The sequence below is a fragment of the Lepidochelys olivacea genome (genome assembly GCF_965140295.1).
Source record: "Lepidochelys olivacea isolate rLepOli2 genome assembly, chromosome: 6".
Taxonomy (NCBI): domain Eukaryota; kingdom Metazoa; phylum Chordata; order Testudines; family Cheloniidae; genus Lepidochelys; species Lepidochelys olivacea.
The window spans coordinates 75592832-75613966 of NC_140416.1; the positions used below are offsets into that span (position 1 = coordinate 75592832).

Below are 21135 nucleotides of genomic sequence, written 5' to 3' on the forward strand. Positions count from 1 at the left end.
TTTGTGTATGGTTCCTACACTCTACTTTAACCCCAAATTTTATTTGGAAGTTTCTCTCTCTTGGCACACTGCCATAGTTTTGCCACACAGAAGGCAAAACACCAACCTGCCAATAACTAGCTTGATGAATTAACAGCTCCCAAAGATAGCATTCAACACTTAAACCTGACATTAAACTCCACATTGGTGTCTGCTTTATTTGAGAAGGATGTAACCACAGCTCTACTCCAGTAGAATGGATTCTACTTAACCCCAAAATTTTCTGCAAACATGTAGTCCCTGAGCCTACCCAGCAAACAACTCCAAACTGCACTATGAGATGGCCGTGCAGTCTCCATCATCTGGTGGACTGAAGGATGGACTGGAAAGGAATTTCCAACACCCATTCCAGTGACAACTCCCAGTTGTGTTGAGATAACCCTCCATACTGGTGTTCAGCTCCCTTATACTGATATAGAGGATCTTCCTCTCCTGGACATTGGCCTAGCAAAGTAGTCAGGAGAAAACACGGGAGAACAGCTGAGCCAGTGACTTAGATTCTACCTCGGGAGAGTCCCAGGGGCATGCGAGTAAAAGTTTTATTATCCGGCATGTTGGGGGAATCAGGGATACCGGTTAACCAAAAATTCTGGTTAACTAAGAGTTATACTTACCAATGGAATAACAATTTCAAAGAATTAATACACAATAAAATGAATACAATATAAAATAGTATACAGGTACTCAACAATCCTGTAGTAGTGCTGCACTGCCGAGTAGTTGGTTTCTTGAAGCACTTAGGTGTATACAAGTAAAGTTTTCTATATAGTAGGTTCTCTTATGACACTACATATCACTATGGGCAGTGCCTGGCATACACCCAGATCACTAAAAATACACTTAACACTAAAACAATACTGACCATAATTTAATCTGTCTTTGATGATTCAGAAAGCACTTCAGGATCTTGCAGTGCTTCAGGGTCATCATTATCAACATCAATTATCACTGTAGATGTAGAAGATGCAGGAGATTGGGCTGAATCTGTAATGACCCTATGACATACCCTGGAAGCTGCTTTTTTGAATAAATCCCTGAAGTCTACTTGTTTACTTGTCTTCTGCCTCTTTTGCATAAAAATAGATTGCAGAATTTGTAATTGCATAATCTCCTGGGCAGTATACTAGCATTACTGGATTGAAGATTTGTATTGGGAGATATCAGAAATGCCGGTTAATGGAGCTTTCTGGTTGATAACGTGCCGAATAACACAGGCTTTTACTGTATTAATGCTTCATGTTTCAAAACAATACCATGTACTATCTGACTGTCGGGGACAAAAAACACCCCTCAGATGAATCTAGGAGTCTGGAACTCCCTTTACATAAGTGATTATTTTTGAAAAAAGTCAAAAGTCTTGTTCCTTCACTATTGAACAATACAATTCAATAATATTTCTGAATCCAGTATTTAGATTTTGAAATGTTCTGTTGCACTGAAGAATACTTGATGAGTTTAGTAAGACTTAAATTGTAATCACAATCCAAGTTGAAAGAGTGGTCAGGAACCGAAAAAGCTGTTTTCCTGAATAATAATTTCCTCAATTAGAAACAAATGAATGTGTAAGCCAAGGTATCTTTCATACCTTGGACAAAGAAGGAACAGGATTATATAAATTAGCTACTAACACCAACTTCTTCAAACCTATATTGGCACCAAAATCCAGTTAGTCACCTAAATAAATGACCTGTTTTTCCAGAGGTGCTGAGCAACACAGCTTTCATTACACTTAATGAAAGCTGCAGGTGTTGAGCACCTCTAGGAAACAGGCCACATATCTAAGTGATGTAACTCAGGCATCCAATTTTGATCTAAACTCATGTGAATTTGGGGGGGGGGGGGAGGAGGGGAAAGAAGAGGGAAATATATGGTATAAAGCAATTACAGACTATCCTTGGGGAAGGATGTAAAACCTTTGTGAAGAGAAAAAATATACTAATATCAATAGCACTGGATCAAACACACACACACCCCACCAGAGGGAATTTACTGTTTCAACGTAAATTACATGCGTTTTTTTTCAGGACAGTATCAATACGTGTAGCCTGCTAAAAAGAAATTCAATTTTAACTATATAAAAAAAATGGAAAAAAAGATCAATATGGAGGTCAAAAAAGACAAGTCATACTGCAAACAAAAAGCAACCACACCTCCTACAACCACAAATGGACTATGTGCAAAGTTTTCAAAAAGTATTTAAGTGACTGAGGTCTGGTTTACACTAGAAAATTAGCTCGGCATAACTACGTTGCTCAGGGGTATAAAAAAAAAATCCATAATCCTGAGGGTTATAGAATCACAGAATCATAGAATATCAGGGTTGGAAGGGACCTCAGGAAGTCATCTAGTCCAACCCCCTGCTCAAAGCAGGACCGATCCCCAATTAAATCATCCCAGCCAGGGCTTTGTCAAGCCTGACCTTAAAAACTTCTGAGGAAGGAGATTCCACCACCTCCCTAGGTAATGCATTCCAGTGTTTCACCACCCTCCTAGTGAAAAAGGTTTTCCTAATATCCATCCTAAATCTCCCCCAAAGCAACTTGAGACCATTAGTCCTTGTTCTGTCATCTGCTACCACTGAGAACAGTCTAGAGCCATCCTCTTTGGAACCCCCTTTCAGGTAGTTGAAAGCAGCTATCAAATCCCCCCTCATTCTTCTCTTCCGTAGACTAAACATCCCCAGTTCCCTCAGCCTCTCCTCATAAGTCACGTGTTCCAGTCCCCTAATCATTTTTGTTGCCCTCCGCTGGACTCTTTCCAAATTTTTCCACATCCTTCTTGTAGTGTGGGGCCCAAAACTGGACACAGTACTCCAGATGAGGCCTCATCAGTGTCTAATAGAGGGGAACAATCACGTCCCTCGATCTGCTGGCAGTGCCCCTACTTATACATCCCAAAATGTCATTGGCCTTCTTGGCAACAAGGGCACACTGTTGACTCATAGCCAGGATCTCGTCCACTGTAACCCCGAAGTCCTTTTCTGCAGAACTGCTGAGAAGCCATTCGGTCCATAGTCTGTAGCGGTGCATTGGATTCTTCTGTCTTAAGTGCAGGACTCTGCACTTGTCCTTGTTGACCCTCATCAGATTTCTTTTGTCCCAATCCTCCAATTTGTCTGGGGCCCTCTGCATCCTATCCCTACCCTCCAGCATATCTACCTCTCCTCCTAGTTTAGTGTCACCTGCAAACTTGCTGAGGGTGCAATCCACACCATCCTCCAGATCATTTATGAAGATATTGAACAAGACCAGCCCCAGGACCGACCCTTGGGGCACTCCGCTTGATACTGGCTGCCAAGTAAACATGGAGCCGTTGATCACTACCCATTGAGCCTGACAATCTAGCCAGCTTTCTATCCACCTTATAGTCCATTCATCCAGCCCATACTTCTTTAACTTGCTGGCAAGAATACTGTGGGAGACAGTGTCAAAAGCTTTGCTAAAGTCAAGGAACAACACATCCACTGCTTTCCCTTCATCCACAGAACCAGTTCTCGTATTAGAAGGCAATTAGATTAGTCAGGCATGACTTGCCCTTGGTGAATCCATGCTGACTATTCCTGATCACTTTCCTCTCCTTTAAGTGCTTCAGAATTGATTCCTTGAGGACCTGCTTCATGACTTTTCCAGGGACTGAGGTGAGGCTGACTGACCTGTCATTCTCAGGATCATCCTCCTTCCCTTTTTTAAAGATGGGCACTACATTAGCCTTTTTCCAGTCGTCTGGGACTTCCCCGATTGCCATGAGTTTTCAAAGATAATGGCCAATGGCTCTGCAATCACATCCACCATCTCCTTTAGCACTCTTGGATACAACACATCCAGCCCCATGGACTTGTGCTCGTCCAGCTTTTCTAAATAGTACCGAACCACTTCTTTCTCCACAGAGGGCTGGTCACCTCCTCCTCATGCTGTGCTGCCCAGTGAAGCAGTCTGGGAGCTGACCTTGTTCGTGAAGACAGAGGGGAAAAAAAGCACCGAGTACATTAGCTTTTTCCACATCCTCTGTCACTAGGTTGCCTCCCTCATTCAGTAAGGGGCCCTCACTTTCCTTGACTTTCTTCTTGTTGCCAACATACCTGAAGAAACCCTTCTTGTTACTCTTAACATCTCTTGCTAGCTGCAACTCCAGGTGTTATTTGGCCTTCCTGATTTCATTCCTGCATGCCCAAGCAATATTTTTATACTCATCCCTGGTCATTTGTCCAATCTTCCACTTCTTGTAAGCCTCTTTTTTGTATTTAAGATCAGCAAGGATTTCACTGTTAAGCCAAGCTGGTCGCCTGCCATATTTACTATTCTTTCTACACATCAGGATGGTTTGTCCCTACAACCTCAATAAGGATTCTTTAAAATACAGCCAGCTCTTCTGGACTCCTTATCCCCTCATGTTATTCTCCCAGGGGATCTTGCCCATCAGTTCCCTGAGGGAGTCACAGTCTGCTTTTCGGAAGTCCAGGGTCCATATTCTGCTGCTTTCCTTTCTTCCTTGTGTCAGGATCCTGAACTCGACCATCTCATGGTCACTGCCTCCCAGGTTCCCATCCATTTTTGCTTCCCCTACTAATTCTTCCCGGTTTGTGAGCAGCAGGTCAAGAAGAGCTCTGTACCTAGTTGGTTCCTCCAGCACTTGCACCAGGAAATTGTTCCCTACATTTTCCAAAAACTTCCTGGATTGTCTGTGCACCGCTGTATTGCTCTCCCAGCAGATATCAGGGTAACTGAAGTCTCCCATGAGAACCAGGGCCTGCGATCTAGTAACTTCTGCGAGTTGCCGGAAGAAAGCCTCGTCCACCTCATCCCCCGGTCCGGTGGTCTATAGTAGACTTCCACCACGACATCACCCTTGTTGCTCACACTTCTAAACTTAATCCAGAGACTCTCAGGTTTTTCTGCAGTTTCATACTTGAGCTCTGAGCAGTCATACTGCTCCCTTACATACAGTGCAACTCCCCCACCTTTTCTGCCCTGTCTGTCCTTCCTGAACAGCTTAAAGTTATAGTTAAGCAGACCTAAATCCCCATGTAGGCAGCACTAGGTCAAAGGAAGAATTCTTCTGCCGACCTAACTACTGGCTCTTGGAGAGTGGATAACCTATGCCAGTGGGAGAATCCCTCCCATCAACATACGTAGTGTCTACACTGAAGCACCGCAGCTGTGTTGTTGTCACCGTTTAAATGTAGACAAGCCAATAGACTTCAAAGTCACATTTTCAAAAGGGATTTAGGATCTTAAATCCCATTAGACCTCTAATTAGCATTGGAAGTCAACTTCTTTCAGAAATGGGATTTAGGTACTTTTGAAAATGTTACCCTATATCAAACAGTGAAAACTAAGCCACACATGTAAAGAAAGAGATTTGGTTAAGAATTTTATTGAAGAACCAAAACAAAAAAAGAGTACGTATGGTAATAGGTGGATGAAGAAATGATTTAATTACATTTAGAGGACTTAAAATAAGTAACAATCTCAACAAGATTAACACAGAAGCTAAATTCTCAGAGCTGTGATGTGACAGCAAAATTAGCTGTGAAGAGAACATTATTCATGTCACTGCTATCCATCTTCCAAACCACAATGTGGTGTATGTTTCTGCATAGCAAGTTACATTAGCAGCTGCTTCAGTTTCACCTAGCTCTGAGGCAGGGGTGACTTGGAGGACTGATAATGGGATATGGAGCCTCTCATAGTCGGGCAAGTGGTATGAAACCACCCATGTTAAGTAGTGACCTGAAAAAAATTGCTGCTCTCTGATGCTCATTTAGATGAGCTATGTGAAGCAAGTCAGTATTACTCCGGTTTCTCGTGTATACATAGCCACATCATACACATGTAGCCATCATTTTTGGTATTCTTGCTGGTAGGATCTTAAGAACCAAGGAGCAGGTTGGACATGGAAACTGACCTGCCCTCCAAGCCCTAGTAGTAGCCTCCTTAAGAGCATTTGACACAATTGAGACAAAGATGGTAAACTTGTCTGCATTGTGACTGCCATATTTATTTGCTCCCTATAAAAAATAAAAACCATCCGTTTTCAGTGCTGCCACAAAAGAGCATCTTTCAGAAGCAACAAAAGCATGGAAATATTTAAAACAATTCCACTAAGTTCTTCAGCAGCTACATGGATAAGGATTAATCAAAAGGAGAATACCATCCGTGAGTTTATATTAAATTAACAACTTAAAGGATTAGTAAGGACAAATCTCAGTCATTAGCACAATAAATTTTAAATGTATTCTCCTTACATTTACATTGCATCAGTTTTAAGCGTCAATTCACTTCACACATGAAAGTGAAAGTAAATATCTGAAGCACAGGAATAGGACAAACTTTGCACAGTCTTACAGCACGGGAAAGTTGGCAAAGTTCATTGTCTGGAGAGGAAATGCTATTCACACACATGCTGCAAAAACAACAGGGGGTAGGAATGGACTAAAGAGCATGGAACACACCTGCTAGCAAATGTTTCTCTCCTAGGGTTTCTGAACATCTCCTCATCCACTGCAAGGAAGTATAGTGCTTATTCAAGTCCTGTGCAGTCTCCCTCAGCTTCAAAAAGTAAGACATTGGCAATGGATCTAACAGACATTGATCCTGGAACCTACAAAGAGCCTATTTTCAACACATAAACTGAAACTTCACAACTGTCCCTTCACCTAGCTGTAAGAATCCTATGACATCATTTCCTTGACTTTGATTAACTTTAAATATTTCAGAATGTTTTCCTTGAGGAAGTTTTATGGAAAACAATGTCTCAGGAAACTAACACAGACACCCTAAGACACAATGATGATCAGGAAGGCTAAAACTGAAACATTTAAGTGTGTATTCTTCACCTGCAAATTCCAGTTATTTGTATTTTGATAGTGGCTAGATGCCCTCAGTCAGGATACAGACCCCTTTGGGCTGGGTGCCATTTTGACACACAGGAAGAAGAGAGAATCCCTGCCCAGAGTAGCTTGCAATCTAAAGAGACAAGCAACAGAAACGAAGGTGGGGAGCTGCATAGGGGAGCAAAATGTAGCAAAGTGGGCAGAGACTAATTTTTTTTACCCAAGACAAACAACATATGAAGATTAAGGGAGGGCAGAGGTTATATGTATATACCATATATCTCTAGTTACCATATATCTCTAGTTATGCTGGTAGGTGTAAATGGCAGCCATTAATCACAAACCTGGTAAAAGTCTCTGGGCATACTAGGCTCGCTTCATTCAGGCGAACAGAGGGAGCAATTAAATGTGCCTTTGTTTAGTGATAGCTGAAACAGTAGAGGCCACCAACCAAGGCACAGGCCAGCATTCCAAGGACTGAGCAGAAGCTAACCATGTGGACCAAGGGATTTCCCTGAAGACTGAAAGCAACTCAAGGGGCTATGGAATTGTTTGGTTGCAGCTGTGTGTGAGTGAGGAGGAGAAAGGAACCAGAAAATGAAGAGAAAACCAGCAGGCACTGAGAGCAGCAGTGATGTGTGGCCCTGGGAGACAGAATCCAAGAGACAAAAGCTTCAACAAAGCATAGTACTCTCTGAAAAGGCAGACTTGGATTTCTGAACAAGGAGACTGCCTCATGGATTTGTGTAAATTCTCTGTAAACAAAACAGGTGTGCACCAAAGAAATACCGGGCTCTTATAATCAAATTCTCCTCCAAATGGAAACAACGCCCCAAGCCCGCATACTGGCTAACCAGTCAGCCTACAAGAGGCATTTTATTATATATCTTGTAGCACATACACAAACGAATTTAACATAACTATATCAATCTACCTATTAAAGGCTGGCCAATTTCTGGCAGCTACCTCAGCAGAGGTGGGTTTTCAGACAGTTGTCACCTTATGATTGGTTAAGGGCGGAGATTTCATTCCATAAGCAAGAAACAGTATGGAAGGAAGAACAGAAATATCTATGGGAGAAGTGAAGCAAATAAGTGGTCAAGATGGGTGTCATTGGTAGTGGAAGTGAATGAAATGTGATGTTTATGCTGGTACTGTAACTGAATGGAGAGGGTCAGTGATAGTTATTGCAATTTGTAATTTAAAGTCCTCTCAAGTGAATGATATAGAAGTTTCAGAGTAGCAGCTGTGTTAGCCTGTATCCGCAAAAAGGAGGACTTGTGGCACCTTAGAGACTAACAAATTTATTTGAGCATAAGCTTTTGTGAGCTACAGCTTATGCATCCGATGAAGTGAGCTGTAGCTCACGAAAGCTCATGCTCAAATAAATTGGTTAGTCTCTAAGGTACCACAAGTCCTCCTTTTCTTTTTGATAGAGAAGTGTAACTGAATGTTATAGTTATTATTTCCACACATTTAAGATTATAGTGTTTTTTTTTGTTTTGTTTTGCTTTGCTTAGTTTTTTTAATGGCAAAAACCTAAGTATTTTGCATACAGATTATATACCACAGCAATCCTTAACTTCAAAGTATTCCTTCCAGCAATGCTGTTCCACAACCATGAGTGGTATTTGTGGTACTTGAAACATTTCAAGGGAAATGGAAGTCACATTCAATAACTTTGTATGGGGAGCAGCAGCAAATTAAACTGCACCTTAAAAAAAAGTTGCATGGAGAACAGGAGGACAAAAACAAAGCTTAACCTAAGAAATTCACATTTATACTTCAAAAAGTTGTTTAATGAGTTTAAAATGGTCTAGTACGAGAGCAATCCTATTATTAAAATAAAGTTAAGCACATAGCATAATGGTCCTGGTCTCTGCAAGCTTTGGGGCAGAGGTTAGTAACCTGTGGCATTTGAAGCTGTTTGTTCCTTCCCCTGTGAAGAAGTCTCTGAGAGAAAGTTGCCTCAACACTTCACTTAGGGTGAGGAGTTTATTCCTGGGGGGGGGGGGGGGACGACGACGACGACTCTGAGTGATTGCGCGCTCGCAGAAAACACTCCCCCCCACAGAATTCCTGTGTTTCCCTGCAGAAAACAGCAAGGAAGCCAAGAGAAGCCACACAGTGGTGGGGGAAGCACGAACATGGGTGCAGTTTTGAAAGGAGACTGCCCCCCAAAAAACAGAGGCGAGGCATGGGGGGGTGCACATGGGGTTATGTGCCACTGCTCCCCCCTCATTTCTGCAAGCGCAGAGTTGCCCAGATGAAGGAAGGAGGCTGCATCTCAGGCTCTGCTGATTCTGAAACTGAACACCGCCTCCTGGGTCCTAGTGCCAGTCATGCTCCCCTTCTGTGTGCTGGGAGCCTTCCTGTTTTCTGTGCATCAGTGAGTGCCCGTGGTGGGGCTGGGTAAGGCAGGTGTTGGAAATGAGGGAAGGGGGGTAGCGGGAAGAGGCAGTGGGGAAGGAAGGGGAGTGCAACAGGATGGCGGAGAGGAATGTGGGAGTGAGGAGAGAGAGAGAAAAGGGGAATCGCGGGGGGAAGCGGGAGCTCGGCATGTGCTGTCCCCTTGGTGGCAGCTGGGGCTCCCTCGATAAGCAGGCCCATAGAACCCTCACCCTTACAAGCCCTACCCCCCTACACCTGGACCCCTCCAAGGAGCCTCCCCAGCACCCAGACCCCCACCCCACTGAGCCCCAACCAGCTGCACCTGGACCCCCACCCCATCAAGCCCCACTCTCCCAGCACCCGGACCCCCACACTGAGTGCCCCACACCCAGACCCCCTGCCGAGCCCCATCTCCCTAGACCCCCTGCTCCGCTGAGCCCCAACCACCTCCACCTGGATCCCTTGCAGAGTGTCCTGCACCTGGAACCCCACAACGAGCCCCTGTGCACCCAGATCTCCCACTGAACCACCCACACCCAGATTGCCCCACACGGAAACCTCTCACCCCACACCTGGATCCCCCACACTAAGCCCCTCCACACTTGGATCCTGCTGGGCTGAGCCTGCCCAACTCTCACCAGGTGTGCCTGGCACAGAGAGGCAGGGACCCAGGGTCTTTCTGGGGCAGGCCCAGGCCTTGCACTATGTCAGCATCAGGTGCAGCCTCATCGTCGAGTCCCTGAACTGGCTGAGGTGGAGGCTGCAGCGTGATTTCCCACCTCAGTGCAGCCAGTGGCCTGTGCTCCCCACTGCCATGCTGGAGCCACATTTATTTATTGACAAATAAAATTTGCAGAATTTTAAAACGTTGTGAGCATAATTTTTTGGCGCAGAATTCCCTCAGGAGTAGGAGTTGCTCCGAGATAGAAAAAATTGGAAAGAGTCCAGAGGAGGGCAACAAAAATGATTAGGGGACTGGAACACATGACTTATGAGCAGAGGCTGAGGGAACTGGGATTGCTTAGTCTGCGGAAGAGAAGAATGAGGGGGGATTTGATAGCTGCTTTCAACTTCCTGAAAGGGAGTTCCAAAGAGGATGGATCTAGACTGTTCTCAGTGGTAGCAGGTGACAGAACAAGGAGTAATGGTCTCAAGTTGCAGTGGGGGAGATTTAGGATGGATATTAGGAAAACCTTTTTCACTAGGAGGGTGGTGAAACACTGGAATGCGTTACCTAGAGAGGTGGTGGAATCTCCTTCCTTAGGAATTTTTAAGGTCAGGCCTGACAAAGCCCTGGCTGGGATGATTTAGTTGGGGATTGGTCCTGCTTTGAGCAGGGGGTTGGAGTAGATGACCTCCTGAGGTCCCTTCCAACCCTGATATTCTATGATTGTAACGGTAGGGAAAGAAAAAGGGATAGTGTGTGACAGAGACAGAGAATTCTTACTATTCCTTTGGTCTTCTGTTGATTTCTCTTAGCGCTTGGAAGATCTGTTTTTTTTCTTTGGCAATTTTAAAATGGAAATTTTCAGCTTTAGATAAAAGCCATATGAAAAAGTAGGATGTTGTCACATTCAGCATTTTTCAGTGCACTATTATACGATGAGGAGGAAGGAAAGTCTAGAGAAGGCCTCGTCTAGAGAAGAAAATTGTATTGGTTTAACTTAAAGTGAGTTTTTATGTCCACTTGGTATAATCGGTGCAAACTCCTTTGAACACTTAGCATTGGCAATACAGTTAAGCACCATGTTTTATGAAACATGATTTCTTAAAGTATACAGAGCTTATTCCACACACTCAGAATTTTATTCACACATTTCTTTAACAATAAGGCCAAACAAAAAAAATCTTTTTAAAAGAACTTTTGTTTAAGGTTATATAAGACGAAGTCCACAAGACTCAAAGTTAAGTCTGACTCACTTAACATCTTGTCATTCTGTCTGGTGGTGTGAACGAGGCGGTAAAGTAATACAGATGGAATATCTGTTTTTAACTTTGAATTTACTAACTTTATGTCAAATCCTTTCCAACTCTTTTTATAAGAGACAGCCCCGTTTTCATCCTCTGTTTGTACTATCTGCAGTCACTGCTTTTCTCCATTTCCCCTGTCTACTGCTTGCTTGTTTTCTTCTCCATCTCCACAGTTAAATGGTATATGGCTCCTCCATGCTTGTCCGTCCTACTTTATCACTGCAGTATAATAGAAGGCTTCGTGTAGGCAAACAATAGGGTTTCTTCCCCCCCTTTGACCTATTATTCCACAGTCTAATAGACTGTGAGGCTATGTGTACACTACAAATTACTTCGGTATAACTTAGGGCATGTCTTCACTAGCAACATTAAAGCGCTGGCCACAGCAGTGCTTTAACATGGATATGTAGTCGCGGCATAACGCTGGGAGAGCTCTCTCTCAGCGCTCTTAAAAAAAAACCTCCACGAGGGGAACAGCTACCAGTTCCCAATGCTGGTGCACTGTCTACACTGGGGAAACTTGCAGCGCTCGGGGGCTGGGGGGGAGAGAGAGGTGTTTTCACACCCCTGAGCGAGAAAGTTGCAACGCTGTAAAGTGCCAGTGTAGACAAGCCCTTAATTTGGCATAATCAACACCTCCGATCAACGTAAGTTATACTGACCTAACCACCGGTGTGGACCATGCTATATCAGTGGGACAGCTTCTCCCACCAACACAGCTACCATCGCTTGAAGAGGCAGCAGTTATTAAGCTGATGGGAAAGCTCTCTCCTGTCGGATTAAAGTGTCTTCACCAGATGTGCGGCATTGGTGCAGCTGCGCCGCTATAATGTAGACATAGACTAAGGCAGCTTTGTAACACTGTTCCTAAATTACCTTTCAATTAGTTTCAATCCATTACAACTCCTTATACCATCATAAACAATTCTTTCTAGCCTTAGATCCCAATACAGCAAAGCATTCAAGCATGCAGTTAAGCATGTACTTAAATTTTAAAGAGTAATTTCTTGCTCCCTCTCCTTCAGCTTGTAATGTTTAACAGTTAACCTTCTCACCTGTCCTTCTCTTAGGAACCTATAGACATGGAGCAGAGAGGTTCTTTACAGAGATCTTTAGGTCCTTAGTAGTTTTGTACAATACATACTGAATTTACATTTGGAATGACAAATATGTTTACCTGATTTTTAAACACATCATATAACTCACAAGCTACAACCTGAACAGTGAATATAGTATAAACATTACCATAATTGAGTTTCAGGTTTCTGTACATATAAGAACCTAGATTCCAACACTAGGACTTAGCAGGGACTTCTTGTACATGGAATATTTACCACCATCATTTAAAAAGTCACTTCATGTGGGCTGATTGTTTCAGTTTGCAAGTTAAGCTCTCATTAAAAACGAGTTATCAAAATTACTTTAGTACAGCACAAAGTAAACTAGTCAGTGGAAATTAGACCCACAAAAGCAGTAAGACACCTCAGTCCTTATACATTCCACTATAATTTTAACATCCTTAGTTTTTATATAAACAAACATCAATAAAAGCCAATCCAATGAATGAGAAGAACAAAATTAATAAAATACAAGTACACTAGAGTGTGGTAAACTTCACAGTGAATTTAAGTTTACTTCCCTGGCTAGTTAGGTTTTGCTGACAATACAAATAATCCTAGTTTTCAACTTTTCCACCAGGATCCTGTCCAATACAAGCAAATTCTTCTACAGCCAATGTCTTCTACATATCGTGGGGGAGGAGTGGCTTCGCAGAATTCACTATTTTTAAAAATAATTTTGATGTATATCTACATTCATTTTTAAGTGTTTTTAATTTATCCATTTAAATTTTCACAGTTGCAGGAAATTGGGGAACTCAGGCAGTACAGGGGAGTCATACAATTATTTAATGTATGACTCCCCTGTAGACATTGATATTCAAAAAGTTAAACCGTTATAACCCTTAAAAAGACAAAAATTGTCAATATTGCATGTAAAAATATATAAAATACCTAACCTTAAACTCTAATAAGTTCTTAACCAGCATTGCTCTTACTTTGCCTGTCTGTAAATTTCTATTATTAATTGATGGAAATATTTTATCGTCGTTTGTGTGTTTACATTGAAATCAATGTTTACCAACATTTACCGACTAAAATCTGATCCTTCCAAACCTAAATACATAGTGACTTTTTTTGATGTCTGGTTGGCCCTTATGTGTACATACATAAGCACATTATATATTTGATATACACGTTAACATATATACATGTATATTATGCATATATGCGCTAAAAGGAGAGTTATTAATAAGTTTTGCCTTTTTATACTTTGGTAATTTAAGTTAAGTTGTATTGGAAAGAAATTATTCTGGAAAAAAACATCAAGAAAAGCAGACTTCTCTGGACACACTTCAAGTCTGACGCTTGTTTACTGAGAAATTCCAATGGTAGTTTCCCAATATGAACACTGGTATTACTCCAGGTCCTGACAACTTCACGAAAACTCAGAGCTTGCATGTAGGGTTAGACCACAGGAAACTCAGGCCTGAAAACTTCTTCTCCAGTCAAACCAAATAACTGAAACTAATTTTAAACCGTACTTCAAAGTGTTTACACAACTATATTCCTAATTCATCTGCATATGTATTTCACTCTGATAATCCTAAAGTATTCAGCATAAAAGTGCAATTCCTTCAACCCTTTAAAGATTGCAGTAGAAAGGCGATGGAGGAAAAATGAAAATGAAAACTAAGATCCTATGATACTAACAGCTGAAAAGAAAACGTTACAGAGTCCACAATTCAGACTTAAATCTCATATTCATATTTCAGGGTTTCTCTTTCTTTGGCTGTCAGCCATATCATTTTAGCCAGAAGGTGGTATCAGTTCACCATGAGTTTGAAAACAAACAGTTTAAAAGTGTGCGTTAAGGGAAAATAATATGAAATCAGAATATTAAACAGATATGTTCTTGCTATATTTGTTGTTCAAACGGAGATATAAATAGTAAGAATAGATGCTTGGGCAAGAGACATCAATCTGACTGACATCTCCAAGCAGCTCGCAGTTTCCCCCAGCTGCTCCTGATTTTATAGTGATACACTAAAAACAGTTACAGAAAAACTGTTTGCAACACAGCCTGAAAAGTAAGAGGACATTATTACCCAAGACATACTCAAGAGTTTCTGGGCAACTATTAGGTTATCTATTACTGCAATGCCTACAGTGCACAAGTATTATAATTTTTTTCTAAGGTATTGAATACATAAATGGCAGTTCCACTTCAAAAAACTAAAACACTTTTTATTTTAAACCAATCACTTTAGATCAAAGAATGTTCATAAAAAGGCAACAGCAAAAACAAAAATCCACTCTATTTCATACCTTTCTATTTAAAGGGTGTCGACTTAGTTATGTCAGAGACAAAAGGTTAAAGGAAATCCAATGTACTGTTACTATACATCTGGCTTAGTTTTTGCATTGTTTGCAACAGGAACAATGAAAAAAAATCAATGAATCACTTCTTTGCTCTTTAACATGCTGCTGGGGAATATTTGTTAAAAAGTAAAATAAATGAAAATGGTATTTTTTAAATTGTGGAATCATTTCTATTGGTCTTCAGTTTTATGAAAGCTTGTTTGGTTTTGTTTATTTGTGTCAAGGCTTATTCCCCACTCTGGCACTTCAAATTTAGAAGGTGGGGGCCCGCAAGGATTCTAAAAATTTAGAATCTCTCCACTCAGGTTTTTATTAAACTCCCAAGGTTTTAGCTTTTCTCTGACCTTGGATTGGTAGATGCTGCCACCACCCAAGTGCAGAACCCCCTTGAGAACCCAGGAAGGCGCACTTGGGAATTCCTTCTTTTGGAGTACCCTCGAGCCCTTTCACACACACACACATCCCCGCCCGGGGAAGAGCTGAGGGGGGAGGGGGGCGGAAGAAATCAGCTGTTGCCACCAGCTAGTTAAACAACATGTGCACTCTTAAGACACAAAAATCCAGTTCTGTTCTTAAAAAAAAGTAAATTTTATTTATAATAAAAAAAGAAAATACATCTGGGAACTTAGGCTTTTGCTAGATTTAAAACAAAAAACAAAAAAACCTCACAACTACAAGGATTAAGCATCAAGAATAGCTCTCTTGAAGTCCAGCTTAAAGGTTACAAGCAAAACAAAAGCGTTGGGGTTAGCATGGAGGAATCCACAAGCCAGAGAGAAATAAAAGGGATAAACCTAATCTCGTCTTCCTAGACATTTCCTGATCTACTTACATATCTGTGGTTTTAGATGAGTAGTTTCTAGGTATCTACTGACGATTTCTCATACCTGATCCAAGCTTCTCACAGCATAACTGCCTCTCCCTGAGAGCAGACAAAAGGGAGTCTTTGTTCAATTTTTAGAAGTTCTAGCCTTCCCATTAGCTCTTTTGGCCAGGCCCACTCACTTCCTTTTACCTATGCATAGAATTGAGACTTTTTAACCGTTTACAGATAGAGCAATTAGATAACAGCTACTAAGAGGGATTTTATAGCAATGGCTGGCTGGGTGTCCATAAAAGGTAGCTCCCCCACCCCCGCCTTCATTTATCATAATTTGTTTTAACAAAATTCAAATGTGGACAGAAATTTAAAGTGTTCCTTCAGGGATTTACAAATAGTTTAATAACTCTTTTTTATCTCCATACAAAGAAGTCTGTCTTCTTTTGGTAGTTGAAATTATATTTATTTATGCTCTAACACATATATAGCATCTCAGTGCTTAAAAACAAAACAAAAGACCCGTCAATCCGAGGAAAGCAATTAAATTGTGGCATACATATTATGCTGTCACAGAATTGAGTTCACTCTCACAATCTGAGTGAGCAAAAAGGGCACTATATAATACTTATGCTTTAACATCAGGGTAGGAAGAAAAGAATATACAAATTTAAAATAGCAGAAAACATCAAGGCCATGTTATCATATTACCCTTGGCCCAAACTCAAATTTGCAGTTTTTTTGCTAGCTACTTGGTAGAATCCTAATGAGATACTGCAATGCATACTAAAAACATGCCTAAACACATCAGCAACAAGGAGACCATCCTTCTCCCTTCTACATGACGACCTCAAAGAGATTTTTATGTTCTTTCTTCCCATCCTCACCCATCCTTCCCATCCTCACCCAAAACAGTAGTAATACTTCTGTTTTTCATCCCCTTTTTAAATTAGGTGACAGTGACATTCTTCACAGAGCTGAAAACAGCTAAGTTGCCATGGTCCCAATGACGTAATCATACACAGAGGGGATCTTTGAAAGGAACAGGGGAGTGTATTAGTTTCAGACAATTGAAGGAAATACAGGAGAAGCAGGTACAATATAAAGTTCATCCCTTAGAGGAATAGCTGAATCAGATTAACAAAGACCTAATATTTCCAAGTATACTAACTACAGGATAAGTTCATACTGTGCAACTATGCCACCAACAGTTTTAATAATAACTGTGAAACCTTCGACTAAATCAGCAATATCTGTCAGCTATATCATATGACAAACCACACACTTCCTGCATTCAAACTTATAAACATTAAAGATGTAACCATCATAGTTCATCCACTTGCATTATTAAAATGCAAGTCACACTGTTCCTTATAGCAACAGATGATAGCCAATCCGTTAATCAAACTTCAAAGATAAACCAAAAGGATGGCTAGATGTCAAAATTATTTATCTTACCTGACAAGCAGATGTAGGTTAAATATTCACCCTGGCCCCCAGTTGCTAGGAAAGGGATCTTTTTCTTCGTTCTCCTTTTCACTTGGACAGCTCCCAGCATCCTTTCATCGTGTGGGGCGAAAATTTCTTTGTTGATAGCAGCTTTGGCACTCATCGTAGATCAGAGATGGAAGAGGCTGCTGTCTTCTCTAAAATAAAATAATCAATCAAAAATTTAAAATGAAATGCTAAGTTACAAGAGACTATGGTTGACTTTCATGTAGATCAATTATTCTGGACTTCAAATTAAGTCTTGAATGACTTGAAAGGCTTTGCACAATAATTTCACCTCTTGTCATCTAGAGGTGGGATTTTCAAAAGCACCTAAAGGTATGTTTTCACTGCAGAGTTAAATCAAATTTACCTACAGACAAGTTACTCCTCTCGAGTTAGCCTTGCTCAAGTAAGAGCAGCCACACTGCAAAAGATTTGCAGTGTCTGTACTGGTGCTGTATTCATTCATGTGTAGCATATCTCATGGTTCTCAGTGCTGCAGTAATCCAAACTGTTCTATGAATTCTTTACCCGTGAATTGTGCGAAACCACATCTGTCCTTCTCAAGTGCAGAGAGAGACTTGTGGGAAGGCATTGAAGGACTAGCAGCATGTGAACATGCACCAGAACTGGCTTCATCCAGGCCCTAAAGGTGCTCAACCACCCGCTCCACCCCAGGACCCACCCCCACCCGATCCCTTCCCCTAATTCCCCACCTCTGCCCACACCCACTCCGCCCCCACAGCCAGCCCGATCCCACCCTTTTTCCCAAGCCCCCATTCCACCCCATCTCTCCCCACACAGTTCTGCCTCCTCCCCCCCCAGCACACCACGGGACAGCTGATCGCAGCAGGTGGGAGGCGCTGGGAGGGAGAGAGAGGGAGGAGTTAACTGGCAGGGCCACCAGTGGACAGGAGGCGCTGGCTGACGGTGGGTGCTAAGCATCCACTATTTTTTTCTGTGGGTGCTCCAGGGATTTGGTACCTACGCAGACATGTCCTCATTACAGAGTGGTCGTGTTAGTAACAGATGAATCATGTTCACTTGACTTACAGGTAGAGGTCACTCAAGATATAGGTAACTTATACTCTCTCTTGAGCGAACAAGTAGAGTTAAAAGCACCTCCACAATGTAGTTAAGAGTGTTTCTATGTGAACAGGAATCAAGTCAGGAGCAATTCTCAAGTTGTAACTCCAATTAACTCATCATTGAGTGACTCCACTAGGTCTTAAGAGACTATATGGCAGCTAGTTATGAGGAAGAGTGCCTCTGTCACCACAAAGATTGGACTCCTCACCCTCTTTCTGTCACTGACCCCAGCCCTGTTTTCTCTGGAGACTTCCAAATAAATTAGATGACCTTCCGTTTGACTCCTTCAAATAGTTTAAACTTATTTCTCCCTTGGGAGCCACTCCCTTGATACCAGCCTATAGGGCAGGGGTGGGCAAACTACGGCACATCTGGCCCTCCAGGCATTTTAATCTGTCCCTTGAGCTCCCGCTGGGGAGTGAGGTCCAGGGCTTGCCTCCCTCCAGCCAGGAGCAGGGTCGCAGGCTTGCCCCACTCTGCGCAGCTCCCAGAAGCACCAGCATGTCCCTCCTCCTGCTCCTATGCATAGGGGCAGCCAGGAGGCTCCGCACACTGCCCCCACCTCAAGCGCCACCTCCGCAGCTCCCATTGTCCATGGTTCCTGGCCAGTGGGAGCTGCAGGGGTGGTGTCTGTGGACAGGGCAGCATGCAGAGCCGGCTGGCTGTGCCTCCACGTAGGAGTTGAAGGGGGGACATGCTGCTGCTTCTTCTGGGAGCTGCTTGTGGTAAGCACCCCCCAGAACATGCATCCCTGACCCACTCCTGTACTCCAACCCCCTGTACCACCCCGATCCCCTTCCCACCCTCCAAACCCCTCAGTCCGGAGCACCATCCTGCACCCCCAACCCCTCATCCTCAGTACCACCCCAGAACCCTCACCTCCCCCCCCCCCGCACCCCAACCCCCTGCCCCTCTCGCATCCTGAACTCCTAATTTCTGGCCCCACCCCAGAGTCCACACCCCCAGCCGAAGCCCTCACCCCCTCCCACATCCCAACCCCCAATTTCGTGAGCATTCACGGCCCACCATACGGTTTCCATATCCAGATGTGGCCCTCGGGCCAAAAAGTTTGCCTTCCCCTGCTTTAGAGTATGTCTACACTGCAAAATTAAGTCGACATATAGCCACCACAGTAATTAAATCACTTTTGCATGTCTGCACTACACTCCTTGTATCAATTGTCTGCACCCTTTCCAGGAAAGCTTGCACCAATTTAACTGTTAGTATGGGGCATTGTGGAAAGGCTTCTGAAAGGCAGCAACAGTTGATGCAAGTAATGCAGTGTCTACACTGACACTGCGGTGACCTAATTACATCACCTTAAACACTACGCCTCTCGCATATGTGCAGTTATTAAGTTGGTGTAGTGGGTGAGTTACATCGGTGGGAAATACTTTTTAGTGTGAATTAGGTTGATGTAAACTGCCTTATGTCAACCTAACTCTGTAGTGTAGACCAGGGCTTGCTTATTTAGTACCTAGAAAGAATGAAGAGTCTTAGTCCAATTCAGCATCACTCCTTTCCTTTGAATTTTAAACTTAATTGATTTTCAAACAGATTCTGTATCCAAGTTCATTTGTAAGTTAATGAAATGCCTGCTCCCCCCCCCACACCACCATTCAGCCTCTCTATCTCCACTATATCTAGAATATTTAACATAAGACTCAAAAAGAAAAAGGGCAGGACCTCTGAATTTGCAGGAGGAATTGATGAAGAATCTCTTAGTTCTATTCAATATTATTTAAATGACTCAACCCAGCTCTTTATTCATCCAGCTATCTAAGACAAAGACAATGGTTAACCCTTGTTTGCCTAGTTTCAAGCTCATAAGCAAAGCAGGTCAAAACTTAGTTGAAATAACAACTGCCCCCCCCCCGATGTCTAGGCCCCGATGTGCAAACCATTACACAGGTGCTAAACTTTATGCATGTCAGGAATCCAGATGAGGTTAGTGTTATTCATCCATGTATTCAAGTCTGCAGGACCAGGCCCTTTTTCTCCCAAAAAAACCACGTCTTGGATTTTTTTTTGAAATTTTTCAATTTTAAAAATTTACTCTGTTCTTCATAATGTACTACCAATTTAGATTGGTCAGGTTAGTCAAACAATGGGGATTTTTTCTTCAAAATCAAATTTATTTTTGAATAGCTATTTTGAAAATTTTAAAATGTGCTTTTGAAAAGGAAAAAAAATCTATAAAAATACTATACAAATTTTCAGTCACACAAATTAATCACTTTTGTAAACGAATGCAAGGCTTTTAAGATTTTCACTTTTAAACAAATTTTCCAACCAGCTCTACACAAACAAGACAGGAATTTAAAATTAGGCCATGTCAATATGTACAGCACTGCAGCATCGCAGATGTACTGATACAGCAGCAGTGGTGCGGCACATCTATGAAGACGCTCTATATCGATGGGAGAAAGCTCTCCTGCCCACATAAAAAAAACCCACTGCCGCGAGCGGCAGAAACTGTGTCAGCAGGAGAAGCTCTCCCGTCGACATAGTGTTGTGCAAATGAGCGCTTACATCAGTGTAACTTATGTCACTCAGGGGAGTGGAATATTCACACCCTTGAGTGACATGAATTTTATCCACACAGGCTGTAGTGTCAACATATTTGTTAGCAGTGGCAATTGTGCAATTTGATGGCTGGGTTAAAATCCTGCACCCAATTTAAATTGCAACTATAATTCAGAGGGGTGGGGTTTTTGTTTGTTTGTTTTTAATTAAAGTTGGCTCCCTTTGTAGGGAATTTTACTCAAGGTAAACTAAAGGCTACTTTGAAGAAGTCTACAGTGAGCCAGCAATATGTGACATCTTACTGGTATCCTGTCTAGTTGCCCTCTTCCCCTCCCCCCGCCAGCCTGCACCCTTTTCACAGCACCTTTTCGTTCGGTGTATCGTTGCATAGTGCACAACTAAACTCCATAACTCCAGTCATAAAGGCATTCAAGCACTATCTATACTGGGGGGTTAGGTCATCTTAACTATGTCCGCTCACGGGGGTTTTGGTGTAGACCTGGCTAAGACTGAAAAATTTTAGAAGTTGGTCCAATAAC

At 42.3% G+C, this 21135-nt stretch overlaps 1 protein-coding gene across 5 annotated transcripts in view; it reads right to left on the reverse strand.

Annotated features, from left to right (window-relative positions):
• STXBP6 (syntaxin binding protein 6) overlaps positions 1–21135 on the reverse strand; it is a 210663-nt gene that overhangs the window by 151887 nt on the left and 37641 nt on the right. For all 5 annotated transcript variants that reach the window (XM_084631313.1, XM_084631309.1, XM_084631312.1 and 2 more), the window contains exon 2: positions 16949–17136. In XM_084631313.1, coding sequence (XP_084487439.1) covers positions 16949–17102 — 154 coding nt within the window. In that variant the 5' untranslated portion in view covers positions 17103–17136. The remainder of the gene's footprint in view (positions 1–16948; positions 17137–21135) is intronic.